The 12,440-nt window shown below is 52.0% G+C and overlaps 1 protein-coding gene across 1 annotated transcript in view; it reads left to right on the top strand.

Annotated features, from left to right (window-relative positions):
* The window catches only part of SIPA1L3 (signal induced proliferation associated 1 like 3), a 230,045-nt gene that overhangs the window by 123,395 nt on the left and 94,210 nt on the right, over positions 1-12,440 (top strand). The window contains exon 3 of the mRNA XM_032842051.1: positions 7,116-8,944. Within this exon, the coding sequence (XP_032697942.1) occupies positions 7,426-8,944 (1,519 nt within the window). The 5' untranslated portion in view covers positions 7,116-7,425. The remainder of the gene's footprint in view (positions 1-7,115; positions 8,945-12,440) is intronic.

Raw genomic sequence — 12,440 nt, forward strand, 5'->3', positions numbered from 1 at the left:
CTGGTACACTGGCCACTCCCAGCCTTCCTGCTCCGGCATGTCAGCCTCACTCATCAGCATACCCGGTGCGTGGCAGGTGCCCTCTCTCAGGATCAGATAGCACCCCCACAACCAGCCCTTCTGACTGTCCCCTATTGAGAGCAGCCCCCCACCCTGCCCTGTCACATCGGTTTAGTCCTTTCAACTGCTTATTGCCCTTTGAAGTTAATTTGTTTTCTGTCTTGATTGACTTATTTCTGTGGCTTCCCTCTCCTGGAAGTAAGTTCATGGCTGGGCAGGGGGTTGGAGGGGGTCTCTGTCCCGCTCAGGGCTGTATCTTCAGCACCTACAATAGCACATAGTAGGTGTTTGAAAAATGTATTGAATAAGTGAGCAGATTTTTGGTGCTTGGTGTTTGTGAAATGAATGAGTTTTACATGCCTGGTCAATGTTCAGTAAAAGAATAAGGTTTTTGTGCTCTTTTGACTGAATGAATTGTTTGGACTGAATGATTTGTAAGAATGTGATAGGTGTCTGTTGTATGAATGAATAAGCTGGAAGGACTAGTTCTTACTGGACAAATGACTTGTATGTGCGCAGAAACTGCTGGATTGCCAAGTGCATGCAGTGGGTCATCTCCCCCTGGGCCTGAGAGTAGCCCTCAGACTTGATGCCACAACCCTGAACTGACCAGAGTTCTTGGGTCCCACTGAGCCCCACTGGTAGTGACTGGCTCACATTTCCATGAAGGGGTAACACTTGAAGCGGATGGGGGCAGCCTTGGACACAGAAGACTGCGGAGGAAGGAAGCTTTGGGTGCCTACCTGCTCCTCCAACACATGTGGTCACCCAGTGTGTCTGCCCATGTGAAGGGGCAGCTTGTGCATACACACACACACACTCCATGCATTACTTTCAGCTTCGCAAACATGCCTCTTCCCAGGGACAGACACACTGGGTCACCCAGCAGGTACCACCTACCCTCAGGTCAGAGGCTCTGACTGAGCCTGTGCTCTTCCTGGTCTGTAAGGTTGTCATCCCTCCACTCATGGATTTAGCAGCACTCATGTATTAGTGGCCTACTGTGTGTCAGGCCTATGCTGGAGATGCAGGCAGAAATAAAGAGACTCTAGTGCCTCACAAACCTTATGGCAAATGGCTCATTATGTGGTAAATTACATACATACATTGATGCAGGTAACCCCAAAGAGAAATGCCCAGAGCGTGCTCTGGGAACTCAGGTTGGGGATGGAACAAGGTTCATGAAAAGGGAAAGTCATGGGGAGAAAGAACTATCTAGGTAAGGGCAAGGGCAGTGGGCATGGCCTGTGCAAAGGCCCTGAGGCAACAGGGAGAATAAGCAGTGGGACTGAAAGAAGGACTTTGTGGCTTGGGCTCCCAGAGCAAGAGGAGAAGAAGAAAGGAGTCTTGAGGGCTGAGGTGAGGATTTTGAATTTTATCCTAAGATTTGAATCTTTATACTAGGATTCAAATGTGAATATGAATTCTACTGTGTGGAAGAGGGCAGCTAGGGAAGCAGACGCAGAGGGAACAAGGAGGCTGTTAGGTGCTTTAGCCATGTGCCTTACCTGTGAAATTGGCTGGGTCTCATGAAAGGCCGGCTCTATCCACTGGGAGTAAAGCAGGCATGCGAAGGCCCTTGGCCCACCCGTGTTGGACATGCAGAATGACAAAGAAACCTTTGTTGTGTAAGCCCCTTGTACTTGGGGTTCTCTGTTCCTGTGGCATACCTTAGCCCACCTTGATGATTTCTGAGGAGGAACAAGTTTTGTGGGTGGGGAGAGATCAGGAGTTCAGGGTGGGAATGGTTAGTGTTACAGTATAGGCTAACATACATTCGTGGTGGTGTCAGGTAAGCAGGTGGCTACTAGAGCCTGGAACTCAGAGGACCAGTTGGATCTGGAGATATTTTATGGTGTGTCACCAGTGAGGAAAAGGAGAATGAGAGGTCCAGGGCTTTGCCCACTGGGCAACAGGGAAGGCTGGTGCTTGAACTCAGAACTGCCTAATTTCAGGAATGAAGCTTCTGAGTCATTCCCAGCTCTGCCACCTCGTGGCCATCTAGCCTCAGGCACATTACTTCACCTGCCCACTTCAGTTTCCTTACATTAAAATAGAGATAATACTACTTCACAGAGTTGCTGTGGAATTAAGAGAGATAATAAATGTGAAGTGCTTGGAAAAGGATCTGGACTATAGAAGGATCACATTTGTGGTAGCTGCTGTTATGGATACTGTTTTGTTATATAACTAAAACATCTGGTGGTGGGAAGTAGAATAGTGATGGCTTCAGGTCCACCTTGACTCAGACTAAAGTGATGACTGAAGCCCCCAGATCCCCCCTCTTTCAGCCCCTTTCACAAATGGTTCTTCCCTCATGGTTACAAAATGGCTGCAGTGATTCCATCCCTCACATCCTCTCAGACTCCAGGTAAGAGAGAAAAGCATAGCCTTCAGCCTTAGGACTCTTGGCAATGATGTCACTGGGTCTCACTGGTTCTGATTGCCTTACGTGGTTAGTTCCTGAGCTCAAGAAGGAGCTCCTCCTCTAGCCCACTGGGTGGGAATCAGAGAAGGTAGGTTCCCAAAGTGAAATCTGGGCTGTTTTGGACAAAAGAGTCCTAGAGACCAGGGAAGCAAACCACAAGTGTCTACCACTGGAAGGCTTGTGTTTTTCCCTTCTACTCTGCCCTTAGCCATGTCACTTACCTGTGAATTTTTTTTTAAGATTTTATTTATTTAATTGACAGATCACAAGTAGGCAGAGAGGCAGGCAGAGAGAGAGGAGGAAGCAGGCTCCCCGCGGAGCAGAGAGCCCGATGCAGGGCTCGATCCCAGGACCATGGGATCATGACCTGAGCCGAAGGCAGAGGCTTCAACCCACTGAGCCACCCAGGTGCCCCCCTTACCTGTGAAATTGGCTGTGTCACTTGCTCTGAGGAGCAAGGCCCCTCAGAGCCAGAACACTGCAGCTGAGGCATTTGCCTGCATGTCCGCTCTTCCAGCCTCCAGGCTTTGGGAGCCCGATAAGGGAGCACCCTCTCAGCTTAGACTTCCCCAGCGTCTTTACAAGTGACAGTCTGGGAGCATTTACACATATACACTAGTGGTCCCTGGTCCTCCAACAGACCCTGACATTTTTAGGGAGCCAGTGTGGCCAGCCCCAGAGGTAAGTCCTCCCTGGTCTAAGGGCAGTCAGGACAATCCCAGATTCAAGGCTTTCCCAGCTTTCCTTGAGCTTGGAATGGCCGTATGTGACCACATTCTGGCCAATTAGGCCAGAGAAAGAAAGAAAAAACAGAGAAAATCTGTTGAGGTGTAGGAGGAATGTTCTGGCAAACATTCTCCTTCCTGACTAGGGTCAGATGGGTAAGAAGTAGAACAGTCTTACCTTATCCGTTTCTTTCCCCACTGGCCGTGGTTTAGTCAGAAGCATGGGTGTGGCCACCAGCTTGCTACTCAGAGGCCTCAAGCCCAAGATGCAGGCCAGCAGCACACAGAGGGAAGCAGGGGAGCATGGGGGCGTGGGGAGAGAAAGTGTCTGACATCATCCCAGTGTACCAAGAGTGGAGTCACCGTATCTGGCCTCCTGCCGACACAGGATAATGAGATGTCTTCATTGCCCGAGCCACTGGCAGCTGGGATTCCATCACTTGCAGCCACATGTGTCCCAGCAGCCTCTCCCACTGCCACTCGCCTCTCACTGTGCTACCGTCCCCCGTGTTTCCCCGTCCACCATCCCCAGCTGCCTCCCTTGCACGCCACACTGTGCGTTAGTCAGGGTCCTCCGGTACCAGCTGCAAAGCCACACTGGGACAGTCTTGGGCAGAAGCAGAATTTATCAGGGGCTGACAGAGCACCAGGAGGCCAGAGGAGCAGGTGTGGAGAACAAGCAGGAGCCAAGGAACACTGGAGAGAAGACACTGTGCGCTGACATCCATTTGGAGAATGCGCAGCCGCCAAGTCCACCCCTGGCTGTGCTTCTGTAATTGAAGGGGGAGGGAGAAGATACATGAAGGAAGGAACCGTGGGGATAGGAGTGGCCAGGAGATAGGCAGTACTTCTCCCCATTTTACAGACTGAAACAGAGCCACAGTTTTAGTATCCAGCCCGTGGCACACTAGGATCTGAACCCAGCAGTCTGGCTCTCAGAATGGGGGCTTCCCCATCTGGAGGATGGGGTGCTCTCGGAAGGGGGACAGCATTGGACAGCAGGCAGCTGGAAAGGGACCAGTGTGCAGCAGTCCCCAAATCCCACGGAGGCTGTGGGTATCACTCAGCCTCTGAGCGTCACAGGGAGACTTGGCTACACCTGGTCGGGGAAGGGATCTGTGGAAAGACACCGGGGCCTCAGGAACATCTGTGTGTTCTCACAGAAGAGAGCAAAACAGATGGGGGGTTTCTGACTGAGCTGGAAACAAAATGCCATCAGCAAAGCCCATCTGTCGGGAGGTCCTTGCATAAGTAATTCAGGGTCGCATCTGGGCCACTGGTTTTCTCAGCCAGCCCCAGTGTGGCCTCAAAGGGCTAATCCCGGGGTGCCCCTGGCCCAGTTGCACACCCCAGTTTGGCCTGGGATCCAGGGCCCAACAGAGTATAGGACAGGCCTCCGGCCCTCTTCTCTGGCAAAGCCGCTGAGCTTACTGGTCACCTGAGATCACAGACCAGCATCCTCTGCCCAAATCTGGCACAGATACTTATTTTATTGACCCTTACTTGGTTTTTGTTGGTAACGTTCTTAAGTTTTTATTTATCAGGTAGAAGTACGTGCCGGTAATTCCAAAGGTAGCCAGTGGTGTACAGTGAAAAGTAAGGCTCCTTCCTTCCCCTACTTTCGAGAAACACATTTAGATCCTGGGGATACAGCAGCAGCTCACGTTCTCATGGGGTAGGAATCAGAAATAAATAAGAGAAATAAGTGAGTACCTTCAGAAGTACTAAGGAGCTGAGTGCAGCAGGAGAGGGGGCTGGGCTTGGGGTGGGGGGGCAGTACCTAGTTCCCCTTCCCAGAGGCAACGACTGTTAGCAGTTTCTTGAAAATCCTTGTAGATCTCTTCTCCGCCTGGTAGTTGGTTGTCGTCGCTGCAGTTATTTTTGTATTTCAAACTGGGAGAAGTTGCATACAGTTCAAGATTTCTGATTTCTACTTAAAAATCCAGTGATCTGGCATCCACATTCCCGCAAAGGGTGGTCACCAGAGCTGAGGCCTACTTGTCTCTGTAGAAATGCAGATGGGGGCACATGGGGGGCTCAGTCGTTAAGCATCTGCTCCCTGCTCAGTGGGGAGTCGGCTTCTCCCTCTGTCCCTCCCCCCCTGCTTGTGCGCGCGCTCTCAAATAAATAAATAAATACAATCTTAAAAGAAAAAAAGAAATGCCTCTGCTGTCCCACTCACCCAGCCTCACCTGGGTGCTTCTGTCTTCCTTAACTAACCCAGCCCTTGGGGCTTCCCTCCTCCTCCTCCTCCCCTGTCTCCTCCCCTGTGCGCCTCCCTGCAGCATCTTCAGGGATGCTCCTTTGGGAACTGGGAAGAGGAGTGCACTCCTGCTCCCCACTCCTCTCCTCCCCTGCCCTCTGAGTCTGACTTTTTCAGTTGTTACAGACTGGCCTCGCTGTTTTGCTCCATGAATCTGCTTCATGCTGCCCCCTGGTTCTCTCCCAGCTTGTTCCGTACCTATGGACATGAGTTAGGAAATGCCCCCTACACACACACACACACACACACACACACACACACACACACAGACACACACACATGGCCTTCCCCTTCCTCAGAAAACACCGGCAGTCGTTGGTGGGCTTCTCTTCATTGAAGAGTTGACATCATTCAAGGGAGCCAGCCTGGTGAAGAACGGAAAGAAGCATATCCAGATATCCTGGGTGGGGTTTGGTATGTCAGCAAAACAGAAAAGAGGGCCAGTGGGATGGGATCTTAGGGGTGGGGAGAGGCCTCAGGGAGACTGGCAGGGGCCAGAGCCTGTGGGGCTTGTGGACCAGCAGAAGACTTTGGATTTTATTCTAACACAGTAGGGAGCCACTGGGGAGATCTCAGCCAAGAAGTGACAGGAGCTGATTTACTGGCTTACGGTATCTATTAATCACCTAGGGTTATCCCCTCCCCCAATCTTCCAGTATTCATGGTGACTCATCTGTCATTTTTTACTTGCTTTAATGGGGGGGTGGCTGGCCAGGCAGACTGCAGGACAGATTGACAGCAGTCCAGCCTCTACCTACAGGATTCACAGGGGGCAGAGGAATGTGTTTAATGACACCACAAGGGAAAAGGCAGCCAGATCCTGAAAGTGGGAAACTCCACGGGACGAGTGATGTAATTCCTTACACAAGTGAATAGCCTCACAATAATGGTGATGGGCGTGGGGGAGACTTTATAGAAGAGACTTAAGAAATATATTCCCCGAGGGGCTCCTTGGTGGCTCAGTGGGTTGGGCCTCTGCCTTCGGCTCAGGTCATGATCTCAGGGTCCTGGGATCGAGCCCCACATTGGGCTCTCTGCTCAGTAGGGAGCCTGCTTCCCCCTCTCTCTCTCTGCCTGCCTCTCTGCCTACTTGGGATCTCTATCAAATGAATGAATAAAATCTTAAAAAAAAAAAAAAAAAAAAGAAAGAAAGAAATATACTCACCGAGGTAGAATAGGGATCTTGTTTGGATCCTTATTTGAACAAATCCACTCTAAAAGACACCTTTGAGACAATGGGGAATATGTAATGCAGATATGGGGTATTACATGATATTAAAGAATTCTTGTTAATCTAGATGGGTGTGATAAAGTACCGTGGTTAATAAGGAAAGGACTTAACTGCTAGATGTATAAACTTAAGTTTTTTCAGGTGAAATGAGCTGATAGCTGGGATATATTCTAAACTATTCTGTTAAATAAAAGTGTTTGAGTGAGTGGGTAGATGAAACAGGAATGGGGAATCATTAATGGTTGTTGAAGCTGGTGGTGCTCTTCTCTGCTTTGAGTATGTTTGAAAATTTGCATAATAAATGGGTTTTTTAAATGAGTATAAAGATGTCACACACATACACACACACAGTCTTTCCTCTGGGAATAGTAATGTCACAGCTCACCTTTGCCTTCTCCCCTTTTGCAGCATGGCAGGGAGGACAGCCCTGCAGCCTGCCGGCTCTCACCCGAATCTCCTGCCTGCTCCGTCCCGCTGAGCTGCTCAGACTGGAGGCCCCAGGACAGCACCTGCCTCCTGAGGTTGTCCTGGCTCAAGTTGTCCACCGCGATGGTGGAGAACTGGACTCCACAGGCTCACAACCTTCCTGTCAGGCTTCAGGGGCCAGCATCCTTCATCCTGGGCCTGGTGGCCCTGAACAATGGCTGAGGGCCAGGGGACCCCATAAAGTCACTCCACAGCTCACAGGGGGCCAGCAGCACTCCAGCGCCTGTGGACTATGACCACTTATCGGCCCATTCCCAATGATGGTGTGGATCTGGCAGCCAGTTGTGGGGCCAGGGGGGCTGACGTCCTCCCTGGGCCCCACACCGGGGACTATGCTCCCATGGGATTCTGGGTCCAGAACGGCGGCATGCCCCAGCCCATTGGTGAGAGCCCAGTCAGCGCCACCACCCGCCCCAGTCCCACCACTCCTGCAGTGCCCAAGATGGGCGTGCGTGCCAGAGTGGCTGACTGGCCGCCCAAGCGGGAGGCCCTGAGAGAACAAAACAACCCAAGCCCCTCACAGGACTCAGATGGCACGAAGGCCACAAAGGTGGCCCATTCCATGAGGGGCATGCAGAACGGACAGCCCCCCGTCAGCACCCAGGCTTCCTCAGGACCCAAAGCCTTCCACCGACTCTCCAGGAGAAGGTCCAAAGATGTGGAATTCCAGGACGGATGGCCCCGGTCCCCTGGCCGGGCCTTCCTGCCCCTGCGGCACCGCAGCAGCAGCGAGATCACACTCAGCGAGTGTGACGTGGAGGACACGGGGGAGCCCCGGGGACCCCGGCACACGGGGGCCCTGCCCCTCTTCCGGGAATATGGAAGCACGTCCTCCATCGACGTGCAGGGTGTGCCCGAGCAGAGCTTCTTCGACATACTCAACGAGTTCCGCAGTGAACAGCCTGACGCCGCGGGGCCCCAGAGCCTCCGAGAGCTGCTCCAGGCCAACGCCGGCCCCCACGTCCCCGGGGGCAGCGGCGGAGCCAAGGGGGACCCCCGCAACGGCCAGCCTGCCAAGGACAGCCTCCTGGGGCTCCAGCCCGCCAAGGAGAAGGAGAAGGCCCGGAAGAAGGCGGTGCGCGGCCTGGGCGGCGGGGACGCCGCGGACTCGTCCATCTTCCGGAAGCTTCGTAGCGGCAAGGCGGACGGTGAGGCGGGCCGGGCGCCAGGAGAGGCGGAGGAGGGCCGCAGCGCGCCGGACGCCGGACGCCCGTGGGTCTGCCAGAAGAGCTTCGCGCACTTCGACGTGCAGAGCATGCTGTTCGACCTCAACGAGGCGGCCGCCAACAGGGTGAGCACCGCGCAGCGGCGCAACACCACCACGGGCGCGTCGGCCGCCTCCGCCACGGCGGCCCTCCCGGCAGCGCGGACGCACGGCCTGGGTGGCCTGGACGCCGCCTTCCCCAGCACGGAGGACCTCAACTGCAAGGAGAACCTGGAGCAGGACCTGGGCGACGACAACAGCAACGACCTGCTGCTCAGCTGCCCTCACTTCCGCAACGAGATCGGCGGCGAGTGCGAGCGCAACGTGAGCTTCTCGCGCGCAGCCGTGGGTTCCCTGGGCGGAGGCGGCGGTGGCGGTGAGGGTCGCGCAGCAGAGCCCACGCTCAGCGCCCACCGCACCAACGCCAGCATCTCGGTGCTGGAAGTGCCCAAGGAGCAGCAAAGGACGCAGAGCCGCCCGCGCCAGTACAGCATCGAGCACGTGGATCTGGGCGCCCGCTACTACCAGGACCACTTCGTGGGCAGAGGTGACGGGGCACGCGGGCCGCAGCTTGTCCCCGGGGTCCCCCCCGAGGCTCCAGCAGAGGGAGGGGGTTCGCTGCGTGGGACAGAGGGCGGTGAGGAGGCAATGAGCAGAGCACCCAGGGCTAAAGTCGCCAGAGCCTCGGGAAGCAGGAGACAATAGATGTCCGTTTATTTAGCAACTGTGCCGGGTTCAGCTGTATGCCAGGCACTTTTTTGAAGAAGCTTGAAACTAAGATTGTGTCTTCCTAGTGCTTAAGTGGGGGGAAGATAAAAAAAAAAACTAGATTACTGCGTAAAATATATAAGGTGTCCTAGGGTGGCTAGCGCTATGGGGAAAAGTAAAGCAGGGGAGAGGGGAATAGTGTCCAGGTCATAGGCTGCATTTTCAATAGGGAATGGCTTGGGAGGGTCTCCTGGGTAGGTGCCATTTGAGTACCGGGCTGAAGGAGGGAGCTGTGTGGAGACTGGGGACAGTGTTCTGGTGCAGGAAGGGCAGATACAATAGTTCTGAAACACTGAAGGAGGAGGAAAGAGGGGGAGAGGAGGAATGGGGGCTGACTTGACAGATGTTTTTGCCCTTACCCTTTCCTCTGCCTATATTAGGACAGAGTGACTGAGAGAGGGTGGAAGGAGCCAAAGTAGAGAGGTGACAGGGGCAGATCGTTTGGGACCTTGTGGGCCATGGTGAGGACTCTCGCCTGCACCCTGAATGAGGTGGAGTCATGAGAGGTTTCTCAGCAGTTGAGGGCCCTGAGCTGACTCTCGTGTTCGCAGCCTCCCTCTGGGGCACAGACGTGGGGAAATTGGGAAGCAGGGTAACCAGGGGCCGGGGAAGTGGCAAGGCACTAGTTCAGGCAGGAGATGATGATAGACAAGTCTAGGTTGGGAGCCCATGCATGGGGGAAAAAGCCAGCAGGTTCTGGATCCCCTTTGAAGGTAGAGCTGTTGATGTGGCCAAGGTGTTACCACCAGAGAGAGACGGGCAGCCCGCATGACTATGTCCATTGGTGCGGGTGGGGCAATTGCAGGAGGCAGCAGAGCATAATGCAGAGACCACAAACCCAGGCATCTACATCAGGGGCCAGGCAAGGACTGAGCAAAGGGCAACTCCAGCTCGCTTCCACCTCACTGTAGGCATGTAGGAAACACAGGCAAACCCAGTGTTGTCAGCCTTTCTGATTTTTCCAGATTCTCCTAAAATGAAGTTGTTTCTTATTTTTAATGTGAATTCTCCTAATTTTTAAATGCTGACCACTACATTGATTTGGAATTGCTTATAACTGCCAATGACAGGCAGGCTTTAAGGACATAGAAGTTTATTTCTCTGATACAAAGAAGTCTGGAGGTCAGCAGCCGAGGGGGCTGGTATGGTTTCCCCTCACCATCAGTGGAATGCCAGCCTTAGAGCATGGCCTCCAGCCCCGGGAGTAGTCTCCTGGCCCAATATGGCTGCTGCAGCTCCAGCTGTCAAAGCCATGTTTCTAGGCAGAGAAAAAGGGAAGGGTAAGGACAAAAAGATCTGTCAAGTCAGCCCCCTTTTAAAAAGTTTTCTTATAAGCCCCATCCAACCTGACCGCTTCTGTCTACAAGGCAGGCTGGGAAATGTAGGTTTTTAGCTAGACACATCTCCTCTCTTTTCTTCCCCTAAGAGGAGAGGTTTTTTCTTGAAAAGGAGGAAGGGAAAAATAGAGTGGGTAGGCAGCTACTACTCCACAGCAGCGAGTCAAAAACATTTTTTTAAACCAGTGTCCTAGTCAAACCTAGCAAAACGTCAACTAAGTTATTTCGTGGGATTCAGTGTGTGCAGTCGCTGGAGCTCCAGTGTCTTGAGCCAGACAACCCTGGGTTTGGGGTGTCTGTGTCATAGCTTACAGCTGTGTGACACGTTTCACTCATTGGACTCTGTATCCTCATGTGAGGAATGGGGGTGATTGTAGCAGCGTCACATGCCCCAAAACAGACACAGAAATTAAAAATGAAAGGATTGGGGGGGAAAAGTTCCAGACAGTTGCTCACCTGGAGAAGAGAGACTTGAATAGTTGTAAACCTTGGTGCACCTGGCAACCTGGGTTGGGGGATAAATAAATTAAAAACCGACAGGCTGCAGGGAGAAGTGAACAAATCGACCATCAGTAGCAGATGCCTACAGCGTCTCTCCGAAATTGACAGATCTCGTAGTCAAAAAAATAAGGCTGAAGAGGATTTGAATAACCCAATCAAATAACCCAATCAAAACCTGATTCTGTATTTATATATATCATATATATATGTTATTATTGTATATATAAATGTAGAATCCTCTTTTGGTTGGGTTACTAATGATACATATTATGTCATGTATATAATTACTAATTTTGTAGCTAACCAACAGAGAGCACGTTCTTTTCAACTCACATATTCTTTTCAGCTCACACGTGGAAATACCTTCACAGAGGACTGTGGTGAGGATTATATAAGATTGTACATTAAGACAGTTCTTCATCAGGCAGGTAGTAAGTACTCATTACAGAGCTTCCAAAAAAGAAAAAAGCCATTTTCTTTCAAAAATGGACTTCTCTGGAGTCCTGGAAGCTTATAAATAAATGACTCATCCGTCACTGTTTATTGAGTGCCTACGGTATGCCAGGGCTGCAAGGTGCTGGGTATGCATTGGTGGAAAATAAAACCACCTGCCCAGCTGTTTCCGGAATGAGCTCTTCTCTGTGGAGCAGGTAATTCTGTTCTCCGACCAGCTGCAGAGATGGTTTAACCAGGTGCAGGTGTTGGTCTGACCGGTGCCTTTAATCACCACACATTATTTGGGCCTTAGATAAGTGTTTGATTCACTAAGAGCACCTTGTGAGAACAGGAACCATCCGTTAAATATTCAGAGCCCTGGGGTGAGAAGGAATTCCCAGCAGCGGTTAGACGTTGACTGCGTGGACTTGAGTTAAGCCTGCTGGTGGGCTGTCTCCTGCAAGCAGGGAGTACTTGGATTATACATTGGGAGAAACTGTTTGCCTGGAAGGATTTTTTTTTTTTTTTAAGATTTTATTTATTTGACAGACAGAGATCATAAGCAGGCAGAGAGGCAGGCAGAGAGGGAGGAGGAAGCAGGCCCCCTGCGAAGCGAAGAGCCCGATGTGGGGCTTGATCCCAGGACCCTAGGATCATGACCTGAGCCGAAGGCAGAGGCTTAACCCACGGAGCCATCCAGGTGCCCCACCTGGAAGGATTTTATTTTATTTTTTTTTTATTTTTTTTTTCCTGGAAGGATTTTAAAACAGCAGCATGTTTAGAGAAACGGGGGAGACAGCTGTTATTTAGGGAAGAGAAGAGGAGACTTGCTCTGTGGTTCAGAGGTGCTATCCCCATAAGGAAAGAGTAGTTTAAGTGTCTGAGGTGTCGTGGAAACGTTGCTGGATAAAGGTGATGTTTAGAGACTTGATTCTGGTCCCTTTCCTCTGACCAATACCATGTCCTGTGATGATAACAGCATTTCTGTCATGCTGTGTCCCC

The sequence above is a fragment of the Lontra canadensis genome, unplaced genomic scaffold, assembly GCF_010015895.1.
Source record: "Lontra canadensis isolate GAN:19392208 unplaced genomic scaffold, GSC_riverotter_1.0 scaffold125, whole genome shotgun sequence".
In the NCBI taxonomy this organism is placed as follows: Eukaryota; Metazoa; Chordata; class Mammalia; order Carnivora; family Mustelidae; genus Lontra; species Lontra canadensis.